Below are 15,090 nucleotides of genomic sequence, written 5' to 3' on the forward strand. Positions count from 1 at the left end.
TATGAAAATGGTGCAAATGTAATTTATTTCATAAAAACATAAATTGACATAAATACACAGTGCATTGAAATAAACCTGATGCATGCTTTTAAAACAAGTTTTTGTCACTGACCCAAATGTGAAATACTTAAAAAAAGGAAAATTCAAAAGAAGCAAATAAAACAATTATTTATAAAACAAAGTGCAAAAACATTAAAAATAATAATTTTCATAACAACCTTGACTAAATCTGTGACAGTCAGTGTGATTCGGTGTGTATTGATGACACAATTTTGTGTTCATTCATAATAGAAATCATATTAAAAATAACAAGACTTGAAGTTGGTTCTACATTTTGCTTTGTGTCAAAATGCATAAAGTGTATTGTGTATATCAAAAATGGTCAAAAATGGTGTCACTATGGTAAAAGTTCCTAATAGGTACCATTCATAGGCGCCAATATGTATACATTAGATTTGATACCAATATGTTCTATTGAAGTACTACTAATATGTACTCTTAATGGTGTAATAGCAAGGTGACAACTAGTGACCATTTTTTGACCAGTATGCCTTATATCTTTACATATGTGTTCTGTACAATTTATTTAAGTATGACAGCAACATTAAAAAAACTTTTTATACGAACATAAAACTGAATAAATCCTTTTTCACAGACATTAAATGCCAATCTCATCTCATAAGAGATGCAGTAAAAAATAATAACATCAAAACATGCATTTAAAGTGGAGAAAGTTAAAGAGTACATGCGCCACTTTGGATTTTCTTGTGTAATGTAGCCCACAATGTGTGATGCGTTGTAAGGTGCAAAACAAATAGCAAACACAAGCAGCGTCCCGAGAGCCAGTCCAATGGCCCGGAGCCTGCGACAACGTTTAATAAGAGGAAGCTTTAACAAAATACGAATGGTATTGATGTAACAAAAGCAGCAAATTATGAGGGGTATACAGAAAAACGCTGCTACAAAAGCCAATCTCATTTTGAGCAAATTATGGAGTTGCTCTTGTGTAAAATTAGTGTAACACAGTTGAGGTTCTGTGTAGTTAGTGTCATTATTAGAACCGCCGTACGCAGCCATGTGAGTAAATACAGCAGTTACTAAAATGAACATCCAGATAGCAATACATATTAGTATCGTATAAGTGATTCTCTTCGGATTCTTGTATTTTACTGGGAAAGCGACGCATACATAACGCTCAGTGCTAATCGCAGCCAAAAACTGGCTGCTACTGTAAAGTGGCATTAAGAACAGGAACAGATTAAGATGACACAGGATATATGGCATCTTCCAGAACATATTATCTGCTGCCTCTTTCATCTTCACAGGGAGGAAGGTGAGGAAGACGAGGTCAGAAATCACGAGGTTCAACATGATTATGTCAATAGGGAGAGGTTTACTGCGGATCTTGCGGATGCAACAGCAGAATGCCAGGACTGCATTAGGGAGACCAATCAGGAATGCAATGATGTATATGGAGAGATACAAGGTGGGCATGTCTTTTACAACCATCTGTAATACACACAGACACACACATTTGTTTCATTGTAATATTAAGGCTGAATCTCAATCTTATTCTAACGTGCCCCCTCGGTTTTTTTAGCCAAATGGATTTTGCATGCAACCTCAAAATCAAAGAAGCATCTGTTGCTTTCTTTTAATCTTTAATATATTATCAATTCTGTGATGTATCCTTCCTTGTCACTTTTCAGAGATTTTTGCAGTTTAGATAGTGTTTTGTTTTTTATCATGTTACATTTATTCTGGCGGCAGGCGCTGCAGTCAGCGCAGCCGCAGACGTCAGCGTCTGAGCGCGCTCACCAGCTTTGCTGTTGCTTCTGGCTATCTGAGGAATTAAAACGTCCTCTGTGTAGAAAATGTATGATTTAAAATGTGACCGTCTCGACATTATATTAGTAGAGATTTCTAGATTCATCTTCTTGGTACAACGCCAAAGTTCGTCAGAGTTCACGGGGGCGCGGAATCACACATGCTCACATGAGGTAAAATTTAATGCAAAAAATCCGTTCCTCTAATAATTTTATCTAAACATATTTTTTAAAATCATTATTGAACATTAAAATCAATCACGTGACTATAGCTTATGTCATTTTCGTTGTTTATATACTTTATGAATTTAAAATTACATTAAAGGAATATTCCATTTTCTTAAAAGAAAGATCCAGATAATTTACTCACCACCATGTCATCCAAAATGTTGATGTCTTTCTTTGTTCAGTCGAGAAGACATTTTTTTTTTTTTTTTTTTTTTTTTTGAGGAAAACATTGCAGGATTTTTATCATTTTAATGGACTTTAATAGAGCCCAACACTTAATACTGAACTCAACACTTAACAGTTTTTTTCAACGGAGTTTCAAATGACTATAAACAATTCCAAACGAGGCATAAGGGTCTTATCTAGCATTATGCATTAATGACACAATTAAACAAGTCATTAAACAAAATGTAAATAAACAAAACAAGCCGTTTCATATGTAAATATAATGCCAATATGTCATTATTCCGATTGAATAGTATTCGATATAAAAGTTAGTCAACACTTTTTTTTTTGCAAGGCAGGGGCGCTCAGATTGTTAGAAATGTAAGTGCCATGGAAAAGACTGAAGGTCCATAATATTTCGTTTGATGTCTGTGTATGCACAAATTTCTGTGAGCTCAGCTGTGCACACTGTGCCCCCTTGAAAAAAAATGGTGCACGCCCCTGATTGCAATAAATCCATTGCCATTCAATGATGTTTGTAACTCAGCTGCAGGGGCAAATGTATAAACAGTTTTGCATTACAAACATAAACATTGTGCATAGTTTTCGTTCTTCTAGAAATGAATTCATATGACTCATGATACTTTTAAAAGTAACTTTCCCCAACACTGGTTATTGATTAGTACAAGGCTTATTATGATTATTCGTGTCCTGTTATTGTAAAGTCTTACCAATAAAATATACATACATATAAGTGTATATATATATATATATATATGATACTTACATTTTAAATCTTTGTCTTTTTTCTTTTTTTACTGTTAGCAATCCCATTTAATCGATGTGCATCATGGATGAGCACTTGTGTGAAGCAACCTGGACAATACAGCACAAAGACTTAGTAAAGTTAACAGAAAACATCAGCTCAGAAAATTGGTTCAAGTTATATCTCACAGGCTGATTTGTCTGGAGAGGTGAGGGTTGACTATCTGGTCCGAGCATATCAAGACTTTCAGACAAAATGTTGAGACAAAAAATAACTGCCTTAAAGGAAAGCCACAGAAGATTTTTTAGTCTGTATAGGTGCAAATAAGTGAAAATAAGTGAATAGATAAAACCAAACTACTCACCAAGACTTCAGACTTCGTTCTCATTTCAGGCACCAACATTCACATTCAGTAACATACAGCATTTGTTTATCATTTGTTTATTATTATTTATATCAAAATTTTATTTCCAGGAAGATGTTTCATTGCAAACCACAAATACTACCACAGGGCTTTTGGTCAACTGTTTAATACTTTATGCTAAACAGAAGCCCTTTTTGTACTTTCTAGAGGATAAAAGCATTTGCCAAATGCACAAATGTAAAATCTTACAGTTAAGAGGTGATTAACATGTAATCCTTAAAAAAACAGCATGTTGAATTACATTTTGTATTTACCTTGTAAGATGGCAAGATGTTAAATACACAAACAGATGAATACTTAACATGTATTTCAGTATTGTTAGAAATGCAATGAAACTGCAGATTTTATATGCAGAATTTACTGTAACAAATAACCTGATTCAGAAAGCATCGTTAGTTAAAAACAGTTACTTCCCTTTACTATAAATATGCTTGGCCCTCGATATAGAGATCATTTGCAAGGCAAACTAATTTATACAGCTTAACTTTCAACACAGTTTCTGTGACAGGGATTAGTCCTGAAAAAAATAATGTTTGAACTTTAATGTAAAAACATCTTGCACTGACGTTTCTTAACATAAATCAAGTGCATTGCTTTGTCTTAAGATGCACAACACTGTTGTAAGATTGTAAAAACAACTTAAATGTCCTAATATAACTAAGACCTAGTCCTGGATAAATCTAAAACCTGTCCGGGAATCAGACTGACAAAGCACACAAAATGTTTTCTTAACATCCAAATTGTTTATTTACTTCATATTTATATACTTTTGTATATATGCCTGTGTCTGTGTTGGAAAGCAAGTGTAAATGTAAGTGTGAAAAGCAAATGAAACAATCACTCATAAAAAAACTAAAAAAACATTTAGACTCGTTTTTTTTATTTACAGAGTGCAAACACATTTAAAAATACAATGTATGATAAAATATTAATGTTCCACTGCACAATCATCTAATGTTTTTTTCATATTTCATAACAGCCTTGACTAAATCTGTGACAGTCAGTGTGATTCATCTCCTTTTCTTTAAATAATCTTTAAAGCATTGGGGCACAAACTACAACTGACACAGCTTGTATTCATGACATAATTATGTGTCTATTCCTAATAATCATATTAAAAATAGCAAGGCCCGCAGATTTTTTTAGTCTTTATTTTGCAATACTGGAGCAATGATTCTCACTACTGGATCTCAACAGATATACAGTGATGAATTAAATCAAACTGAATCGTGTGAAATTACTGTTTTTTGCAGTTGGTAGATTTATGAAGGAAGGATGAAAAGATATTGTCCTTTATACAGTATGAAAATCCTGAGCTCTTTCAACCTCGAAAGCCTCCAAAGAACTTCGAAAACAATGAGAAATCATCCTGCATATAACCGGACGATGGAGAACCACCTGAAAGATGCAGAAAATACATTTTGATTGTTTTCAAGAATTAAAATGATCTTAAAGGTGCAGTGTGTAAATTTCAGCAGCATCTAGTGGAGAGATTGCGAATTGCAACCAACGGCTCAGCCCACTGCTCACCCCTCGCTTTTGAAACGCATAGAGAAGCTACAGTAGCCGCCACCGGAAAAACATGTCATTGTCGGAGATAAAAATGTTTGTCCGTTAAGGGCTTCAAAATGGCGACTTCCACGTAAGGGGATGTAGATAAAAACATCTCATTCTAAGGTAATTAAAACATAACGATTTATTATAAAAAGGTCTTTATACACCCCTGATAATGTAGTTTTGTATATTATATTGCATTTCTGTCCAGAGATCCTTCTAAAAATTACACACTGCACCTTTAAAGAATATTTGAAAAAATGCTATTTAAAATGCACAATGATGGTGTATAAATATTAAAATAAAGTTATTAAAATAAAATACAATAGATTTAATACACCATAAAATGTAATACCTCTGCATGCGAACTACTGCAGGAACCTTTAAAGGGATAGTTCACCCCAAAATGAAAATTCTTTCATGATTTACTCCCCCTTACATTGTCCTAAACCTGTATGAGTTTCTTTATTCTGCTGAACACAAATATAGATATCTAGATAAATGGTAAGTACACATTTGACGGTACCCATTGACTTCCAAAAACGAATACTATGGAAGTAGTCAACATGTACCGCCATAATCTCTTTATTTGTGTTCAATGGAAAAAAGGAACTCATACAGGTTTACACGAGGGTGCATAAGTGATGATCGAATTTCATTTTGAGGTGAACTCTCTCTTTCAAGATCATACATTACATAAGAAAAGACACTATGATGGACATTGACCACTAACCTGGCATGACAGGACCATTTTGATCTTCTACACCAGGACCTCCTGTAACACTTACTGTAGTCTCTTCATTCCCTTCACTGTCTCTGACTGTTCTTCTTTCTTCAATAGTCTATACAAACACATACACATATAGCAATGCATTATTGTTTGTAATAGAAATGCTTTTCAGATTTGTTCTGTAGATTCATAAAGATTTTGTCAATTAGGAGATTACTCACTCCATCTGGTCGGACCACTTTGGAGACACTGACAGATTTAAAAAATGACCTGATCTTCGGCTGTGAAGGTGCTGGGGTTAAGATCTGATCCAGCCCACCTGATGACACCTGGGTGTCAAGATCTATAGACAAGAACCAGAGACAAAATAAGGAAATAAACTTAGGAACAATTGTGTACCAATCATCAAATGGGTGATTCTCGCGAAATTAGACTTATGAGGTGTCATGAAACATTTTGATAAAAAAAAGTAAATGCAAAGTAAGAGTATCAAAATAAGAAGCATACAGTTACAAAAATCATGTACTATTTTGCACATGATTTCAAATGACATCATACAAAACAATTTTGTTGTTTTTTGCACATTTAATAGGAAAATTGTCATTACCGCAACGTGTCCATGACTGGATTTGGGTTCTTTGACATGGAATTATTTATAATTAAAAAATCTAAAAAATAAAAATCTTCAGTGCATGTTATCCTATAAACATTTACAGAAAAGAAACATGTGGTATTTGGTGATCATTGGTAAATGTAGAGACAATAATAAGGAATATAAATGTGTCCAAGACTAATTTTCTCATCCTCCCCAACAATTTTCAATCATTGTTTAAGTCCTTAAAGAACTAACATTTTCAAAAAAAAAGGGGCATAATTGACTGTGACATTCAAGATGGCTACCAGGTAAGCAGTTCTTATTTTTTTCTATCCAGATAGAAGTTGAAATTTTGTTTTTCATAGCACCTAGACAACTTTTTAGTTCTCATTACCGAAACATGAGTTTTTAAATGCATATATTTAATGTAATATCATGTTGCGGTAATGATTATTTTTGATAATTATAATCTAAAAAATGTAAATAATTCAATAGTAAATATTTATTAAATCCTCTACAAATAATGGTTACAGTAAGTTCAACTAGTAAGTAAGGAACTTAATTTTTTTTTAATCTGATGCTGGACACCTAAGTATGGATTTCGTGAGAATCACCAAAATGTATTTTCCATTGCTTGATTTTACCTCCATCCTCTTTTCTCTCTTCTTCCTTTGGTCTTGACAGACCATCTTTCCAAAGGTCATGAAACTAAAACCAAAACAAACCAAATCCAGGTGAGACAAACGGATCAGAACCCAATGTGAAAAGATTCTTATATGTCTTGAATCACTTTGTTTCACCTTTGAAAAGGGTCTCCAATGAGGAAAGGGGTCACTGGGACCCTGAGGAGATGAGGAACCCCCATCTTTTGGCGTCACAGAGGGAGGAGGGAGGGATGGGTTTGGGGGTAAACTCTCTGGAGACTTCAACATGAAATCCCTGAGGGAGTTTCCACTTCCCCCTCCACCCCGGCCTTTCTTAGCACCATCTAGAGGGGGCGGAGCTTCAATCCATGGGATATCTGAGCAACAACAAATCATAAATTTGTAAAAATTATGATAATTGTGGTGAGAACTTAGTTACAAGAGCAAAGCTGGAAGCTTCTCAATAGTGACAATGTCTATGAAAACCTAGCTAAAGTACATTTTTTAGTGTTTTCTGAATAAAATCATCCTACATCACGTAAAAAAACTTCTGTAAAAATATAACCTTAAAGCAACCCTAAAGAGTTGTTGCTCTTTGCTCCCCCTACAGGTCAGAAGCGGAATTTTCCATTACCACTGTCGTGAATAATTTAACCTACTGCAGCATAGCTGGCTCTGATTGGATTGTAGGTCTGACGTAAAGCAAGTTTTTTGTGGTTTTCACTCAAACTACAGGACCGCAACCCGACGGTTGGAAACTTCTTTAGTGCGGTTTTGGCCGATAGAGGGCTGCAAAGCAAATGTGAAAGTGCCGTTCACTCTGTTTCGAGTGGATGAACGACTGAAACTTTTTTGGAAACGTTATTTTAAGGTAAAAAAAACTCTTTAGTTTTGCTTTAATATTGACTGAGTAGGGTCATGACTGTAATGAAAGTGAAATCAATAATTGAAATCAAACTTTCCTAATCCTACAGATAATCTACAGATATACAGTAGAGGTAAACACAGGAAAATAAATAATAAAAATGCAACATACTTCTGTGTCCAAACCCGTCTTGTCCATCAAAGCGACCTGAACCAGCAAATATCTCTTCTATCTCCTTGAAGATCTGGCCGAACCCTTGAGGTTCCTCAAAGCGCATCCCTCCTGGTCCGAAACTGAAACCGAATCTGAAGGCATCATCAAAGGGGTCCCGATGGGGCCTGTTAAAGTCATCATAGTGAATTCCACTGTCATCATCGTCTTCATCATCCTCATTCAAAATCCCATCAAAGAATGGGTCCCTGATTAAAACATATACAATAAAATAAACCACTTTCAGAAGAATTAATCCTTCAAAACACAAAAAAATTTAAATAAACATAATTATACGAGACTATGAATGTCCTCTTGTATGGGGCACATGAGATTACTTCAATATTTGTAGGTGAATTCTAAATCTAATCGTAACATTATATCATTGGAAAGCTGCAAAACTATTTGGAATACATTTTATCAGTGTTTTATAAATTCAATTATGTAAAAAGACATAAAAAATAACATCTGCTAAATGTTACTGTCCCGCCACTGGGATACCTACCAAATTATGGTATAAAGTAAAATAAAAGTAATTATGATAAAAAATTATGGATAAGTTATCTCGTCAATAAAGAGAAAACATTTGCATAAAACGTGTTCCTGATGATTTTTTAGGTTAATTTGCAATAACGCGATTATCCCAATTTATGAAAAACTAAAGCCAAAATGTTATTTACAAAATTTAAACTCTGTATATGTTTTGGTAATCGTTCTGAGTCTGATCTTTAACCAAATTTCTTCACAAAAATGCAATTAATTTAGCTTTTTGCTAAAAAAAATATTTTTAAAGAAAAATACCCATATTTAAGAGTTTATAACTTAAAGCAGAGAAAAAAATATAGATAGGATGAAACGTTATTCCTGTTTTGTTTGTTTGTTTGAAAGCAGAGGGTCTATTCTTTCATTTGAAATATTTGTATGTTTATATATTTTTAGGAGAAAAGTTTCCTGGAAGGCATTTTGTAAGAAATAAAAAAATGCTGGCGGGCAACATTTAAAAAAATGGCTGGCAGGGAATGAGTTAATAATAAGGCAGTAACAGCAATGCAATAAATTGTACCAAGAGTGTGCAGAAAACCAGTGACACCTAGTGGCTTATGCTGGTAAATCCACTAAAAGTGTAACAAAAATATTTTTTGTGATTTTAACTTGAAATTTAGAGAAAAACTAGTTTAGACTTATGACTTCATTTTTATAGCATTTTATATATTTATATATAATATATAATTAACAGAATATGTTTATTTATTTAAATAAACTCGAAGTCCCAAAATACTTTTTAATTTAATATTTTTATATAAAACTTTAAAGTGTCTTCTTTAAAATTTACCAAAATAATTGAGAAGCGAATAAATTTAACTTACTACTAATAAGTTATTCAAGTGTCAATCTGTCTAGCTCTAGCAGCTGTCACAGTTAAGTTAAACGGTTAACGTTAGATAGACTCACCTCCGATCACCTCCACGATAATGACCACCGGGGACCCCAAAAAATCCACGAAAGAGATCAAACACGCTCATTTAAGGAGGCAGCAGCTATGTGGATATTTAAACAACACCATAACAAACACAGTTGCATCAGGGATTGAACGCAGGAAGGACAGTGAGCAAATTTACGAGACCTTTCCACAGGCTTCCTGAAGAGACTTTCAAAATAAAAGTTTCTGTGTTCATCAAAGCACCGCGATAGCACAACTCTTATTAAACTCTTTATTTGTTTATTTATTTGTTTATACACAGAATATCTACTAATACACGTCAAAATCAGGGGTTACATGTACAATTAATTTATAAATTATTTATCAATACAGCCTTAAATTTATATATATATATATATATATATATATATATATATAACTATATAACTATATATATATATATATATATATATATATATATATATATATATATATATATATATATATATATATATATATATATATATATATATATATATATATATATATATATATATATATAATTTATAAATTAATTGTACATGTTATGTATATATGTTATATATATATGTTATATTATATATATATAATACATTTTATATGCATATTTGACACTTTTTCTTAATATTTTCAGCATATGAAAAAACAAACAAATATCATCAATAGTGCTAAGTGCAAAAACACACAATTTAGCATCTTGTGTTTGTCCAATTATACACAATAACTGCTGCTTTTCGTCAACTTTAAAAAGGTCCTTTATGTACCATTTAGGCACCAATATGTATTCATTACATTTGGTACCAATATCCAATATGTTCCATTGAGGTACTACTAATATGCACTACTAATAGTGACCATTTTATGTTATGCAGTGTGCCTGATATTTTTACATATTTGTTCTGTACAATTTATTTAAGTATGACAGTAACATCAAAAAGACGTTTTATACGAACATACAACTGAATAAAACCTTTTGCACAGACTTTAAATGCCAATCTCATCTCATAAGAGATGCAGTAAAAAATAATAGGATCAAAACATGCATTTAAAGTGGTCAGAGTTAAAGTGTGCATGCGCCACTTTGGATTTTCTTGTGTAATGTAGCCCACAATGTGTGATGCGTTGTAAGGTGCAAAACAAATAGCAAAGACAAGCAGCGTCCCGAGAGCCAGTCCAATGGCCCGGAGCCTGCGACAACGTTTAATAAGAGGAAGCCTTAACAAAATACGAATGGTATTGATGTAACAAAAGCAGCAAATGATGAGGGGTATACAGAAAAGAACAGCTACAAAACCCAGTCGGATTTTGAGCACATCTTGGAGTTGAACTTGAGTAAAATTATTGTAACACTGTTGAGGTTCTGTCTGGTTAGTGGTGATTTCTGAACCAGTGTATGCAGCCTTGTATATTATTACTATCAACACTGTAACACTCATCCAGATAGCAATACATATTAGTATCGTATAAGTAATTCTCCTCGGATTCTTGTATTTTACTGGGAAAGTAATGCATACATAACGCTCAGTGCTAATCGCCACCAAAAATTGGCAGCTACTGTAAATTGGCAGAAAGAAAAGGAACATATTAAGATGACACAGGATATATGGCATCTTCCAGACCATATTATCTGCTGCCTCTTTCATCTTCACAGGGAGGAAGGTGAGAAAGATGAGGTCAGAAATCACGAGGTTCAACATGATTATGTCAATAGGGAGAGGTTTACTGCGGATCTTGCGGATGCAACAGCAGAATGCCAGTACTGCATTAGGGAAGCCAATCAGGAATGCAGTGATGTATATCAAGAGATGCAGTGAGATGTCTGCATCCGACATCATCTATAATACACAAGACACAAAGTCTTTTACATTAGAAGTATTTTCATCAAAAATAAAACTACTGAAAATATTTTTTAATTCTTACACAAATATACACTTTAATTATTCCCAAAATATTGGCAACTGTTGTGGTTTGCTTTGTTGCTTACCAATAATTAGTTTCCAGTTATCAGTTCTGTTTAATCAATGGGGACTGTGGATGTGCCACCTGGATAATACAGCACACAATCTTAGTTTGATTGTAAAGTTAACAGTAAACATAGTGCTTAAAAATCCAACAGTCAATACCTCAACAGTTATAGACTAGTTTCACTCCTTTCCGTCAAAGACTCTAAAAATAGTTTTTTAATCAGTTCTTCTTAGTTTATCTCTTACAGAACAACACACTTGACAGTCAACAATCTGGTTTCAAAAAAGTACAATGCACATAAGGACAGATGACATGGTAATAGCTCCTGTCTGCTGTAGGTTGTCTAATTCTCATTGACCTCTCTGCTGCCTTTGACACAGTGACTACAAGATCTTACTGATCCCCGTCCAACTTTGGGGATCACTCGACTCCACAGTACTCAACTGGTTTAACTCGAATCTAACAGGCTGATCTTTCAAGGAATACCTAGGAGGAAAGGCGTCCAGGTCACACCAGCTGACAACTGGGGTTCCACAAGGTTCCGTTCTTGGTCCCTCCTATTTTCAATATACACTGCTTCTCTGCACTGCAAAAATTCCTTGTTGCAATTAAATTTTGAAGTATAATCAACTAATTAATTTTGACTTTCTGTATTTTTTAGAGTTTAAAGTTGAAATAACTTAAACTAATTCATCTCACTTTTTATAATTTATAGCATTTCCTTACTAGTCAAGAAAAATGATATTCATTTTAAAATTAAGAATAAACTTAAAAATTAAAGTACGAGGAATTTTTACAGCATGGGTCCAATAATTAAGGTGCATGGCTTCTTATACTATTGTTACGCACCTGTCTACATCTGATGTACCCACATTCTCTACTTATTTCTCTTCATGCTTTCTAGACATAATTTTTTGAAAGAAGAAATGCCAACTTCAACCTAGCCAAGAGTGAACTCGTGGTGATCCATGTCAACCCATCAACAGAACACCACTCACTTCTCCTTTCAACTCGATCATCAACTCCAACATCAACTAAGTCTGTGGAAACCTGACGGGATGTTTTGATGACCGGCAGAAATGTACTGACCACATTAGGAAAATCAGATCTTGTCCAAGCACTCTATTCAGATTTTAGTCAAAGCTCTTGTCATATCAAGACTATGATAAAATATAAAGACAAAATGACAAAATGACAAGAATTACAAATGATAAGATATAAAGAAACTACCTTTGCTAAATATAAGGGTTTATTTAATAGAAAGATAACTGTCTATTTTTCAGGTGATGCAAATAACTAAAAAAGTAAAACAATACTCACCAAGACTCCAGACTTCCTTCTCATTTCAGGCAGTGACTTTTTACATGCAGTAACATTTCACATGCAGTAACGTAGGGAATTTGTTTATCATTTGTTTATCATATAATAAAATTACATTTCCAGGAAGATGTCTAACTGCAAACCACAACCACAGGAGTTAATGCGAAACGTAAGCCCTTTTTGAACTTTCCAGAGGAAATTAAAATTTAAAGTGAACTGTTTATAGAATAAATTAGTAACTCAGTGATAGAAAATTGTGATTGCAACGCAAAAGGTCATGGATTCAAACTCAAACACTCATCATACTGTTATATACCTTGTAATACACCGCAGATTGCTTTGGATAAAAGCATCTGCCAAATGCAAATATGTCAAATCTATCGTACAGTTATTGTGGTCAAGAAAGGAGTTTGCAGAGGCGATGAACATGCAATCCTTTTAAAATTAACAGCATGTTGAATTACATACATTAAGGTTTTTTAAATGACATGCTTAGCTATTTTTTTCCTTTTCTAATGGTAAATTCCTAAATATTTAAGATTTATTAACTAAGAAAAAAAATTCACAATTGTTTAGCAAAATTCTCAAGCACTTTGTGACAAAAATTAAACACATTTTTAGTGAATGGCAACATTTATCACAAGGTGGAAAACAGGTACTAATATACCTTGTAAGATGGCATTATGTTAAATTTGTAACACACATAAAGATGAATGCTTATAGTTTTTCTCAGTTGCTAATAAGCATTGTTCAATACTGAAACCACATTACACACAGTCAGCAAAACAGAAGTCAGTGCAGACCATACTATGAACCATTTTCCATTGCTTTCAGACATAATGCATTCAGTGACCACACTTTTAAAAATTCAAGACCTCTTCCCATTCATACTCCACAACATGCAATATTTTCAACACATTTTTCTAATGCTAACACACTGCATTCAAAATAGAATGATGGCAAATTCCAAGCATTTATACAGTAATTATTTTAAAATATTCTCAATTTTATAGCCGGAAAAACAGCTAATTGCAATTTTAGCTAATTTTAGCTGCAATTGTACCCATTTGTACTGGCTCAGTCTCATTACCATGAATTAGTCAAAGGAGGTAGATTGGAACTGAATTTGTTGGCAAACATGGATCAAAGAAGAACAGTTCAGATAAGGTTTTTCCAAAATGTATTGCCAGAGACGACACCAGATGTGATATTGATGAGAACTTGTGGCCAAATGCCAAACTAGAACCGTCACTGTTATTTACCATAATGTACAACTACACATGTCTTTTTTATTATCATTGCTGCCCTGAAATTGTTTTCCTCTTTTGGTTGTCATTTTCAAGTACTATATATAAAAAATAAATTTTGATTAATTTCTGAATCATTCTTGTTACAAATGCTTTAAATAAAGTGAAAATGTGTTACAGTATTCTATATGAAATGTGTAAAATCATTCAAACTTAAAAAAAATTAATGTTTATTTAATGCTTCCTGGTGTTTTTAGGTCAGTGTGTTGTGAATGAAAATTTGCGTTTTCTGAATGAGAATTGTTGCCAATGTTATGTTGGTTTTGGGGTGAGATTAGCTGTTTCAGTATTGAACTTTCAGTATTCAGCTTGTTAGCTGAAAAAACTGCAACATGTACTTCAGTATTGTTAGAAATGGAATGAACTGCAGATTTTTATATCCAGAATTTACTGTAACAAACCGCCTGATCTTTAAAGCATCATGTCTGGTAACAAATTAAAAATGCACTAATTGGTAAAAGTTTTTTTTTACTGTTAAGCAACTGGTTCTCCTTTGTAAAGGATAATGATTAACTACTCCCGGTTAATGTTTAACCCAACATTAGCCCAAAAATCTTCAAAAGACAGACTGGCATCATTAATCTTATTAAATGTCTACAAGGTGCAACTAGAAAGATTCGCAAATACACTTTCAAGTTTAAATGTTTGGTCAGAAAGTGTCAGACAGTTGGCTTTAACGGTTTAGCTACTTCCCTTTAGTATTAACAAGTTGGGACATATTGGGGCGGTTTCCAGGACAGGGATTAGACAAGTCCTAGACTAAAATAAATGCAAGAGCTGTCCAAACTGAAAACAACTTGCACTGCCCTATCTTAAAATACATCAGTACTCTTGTATTGCCTTAAAATGCACCCAAGTAATGTTTTTAGTAAGGCATGTTTGTTACAACTAGTTAAACTAAGGTCTAGTCCTGGCTTAAGCTAATCCCTGTCCGGGAAACCACCCCATTATGTCCCTTGATAGAGCATTTGCAAAGGAAATTAATAATTAATGCGGTTTAACTTTTAACACAAAGGGGCTGCTGTTTTCGAA

The 15,090-nt window shown here is 33.4% G+C and overlaps 3 protein-coding genes across 4 annotated transcripts; all 3 read right to left on the reverse strand.

Moving 5' to 3' along the window:
- Positions 1–582: 582 nt before the first annotated feature.
- Positions 583–3,380, reverse strand: LOC129454621 (free fatty acid receptor 3-like). The gene is made up of 2 exons (XM_073858741.1): positions 3,007–3,380; positions 583–1,509 (listed from the first exon to the last, which is right to left on the reverse strand). Exon 2 carries the CDS (start codon positions 1,507–1,509, stop codon positions 583–585), a length of 927 nt encoding a protein of 308 aa, XP_073714842.1. The 5' UTR covers positions 3,007–3,380.
- An 884-nt stretch (positions 3,381–4,264) lies between these two features.
- On the reverse strand, positions 4,265–9,647 carry hax1 (HCLS1 associated protein X-1). Of its 2 annotated transcripts, none has more exons than XM_055220899.2 (7): positions 9,460–9,647; positions 7,969–8,135; positions 7,089–7,309; positions 6,933–6,996; positions 5,915–6,036; positions 5,697–5,805; positions 4,265–4,807 (listed from the first exon to the last, which is right to left on the reverse strand). In XM_055220899.2, exons 1-7 carry the CDS (start codon positions 9,528–9,530, stop codon positions 4,731–4,733), a joined length of 831 nt encoding a protein of 276 aa, XP_055076874.2. In that variant the 5' UTR covers positions 9,531–9,647; the 3' UTR covers positions 4,265–4,730. The 2 variants fall into 2 exon arrangements, with proteins under 2 accessions (XP_055076874.2, XP_055076873.2); XM_055220898.2 differs by having other exon boundaries at positions 4,267–4,807; positions 7,969–8,216; positions 9,460–9,644.
- Positions 9,648–10,145: 498 nt separating this feature from the next.
- On the reverse strand, positions 10,146–11,540 carry LOC129456069 (free fatty acid receptor 3-like). Its single transcript, XM_055220897.2, has 2 exons — positions 11,451–11,540; positions 10,146–11,301 (listed from the first exon to the last, which is right to left on the reverse strand). The coding sequence occupies exon 2, from the start codon at positions 11,299–11,301 to the stop codon at positions 10,375–10,377; it is 927 nt and encodes a 308-aa protein (XP_055076872.2). The 5' UTR covers positions 11,451–11,540; the 3' UTR covers positions 10,146–10,374.
- Between the last annotated feature and the right edge of the window lie 3,550 nt (positions 11,541–15,090).

The sequence above is a fragment of the Misgurnus anguillicaudatus genome, chromosome 20 (genome assembly GCF_027580225.2).
Source record: "Misgurnus anguillicaudatus chromosome 20, ASM2758022v2, whole genome shotgun sequence".
Taxonomy (NCBI): Eukaryota; Metazoa; Chordata; class Actinopteri; order Cypriniformes; family Cobitidae; genus Misgurnus; species Misgurnus anguillicaudatus.

Bases quoted from the DNA above. Each gene is read 5' to 3' on its own strand.
- LOC129454621 (XM_073858741.1), bottom strand. From the start codon at position 1,509: ATGGTTGTAAAAGACATGCCCACCTTGTATCTCTCCATATACATCATT.
- hax1 (XM_055220898.2), bottom strand. From the start codon at position 9,530: ATGAGCGTGTTTGATCTCTTTCGTGGATTTTTTGGGGTCCCCGGTGGT. The intron at 6,037-6,932 runs GTAAAATCAAGC...TCTTGTCTATAG, and splicing joins AGAGAGAAAAGAGGATGGAG to ATCTTGACACCCAGGTGTCA. The intron at 4,808-5,696 runs GTTAGTGGTCAA...TGCATCTTTCAG, and splicing joins AAATGGTCCTGTCATGCCAG to GTGGTTCTCCATCGTCCGGT.
- LOC129456069 (XM_055220897.2), bottom strand. From the start codon at position 11,301: ATGATGTCGGATGCAGACATCTCACTGCATCTCTTGATATACATCACT.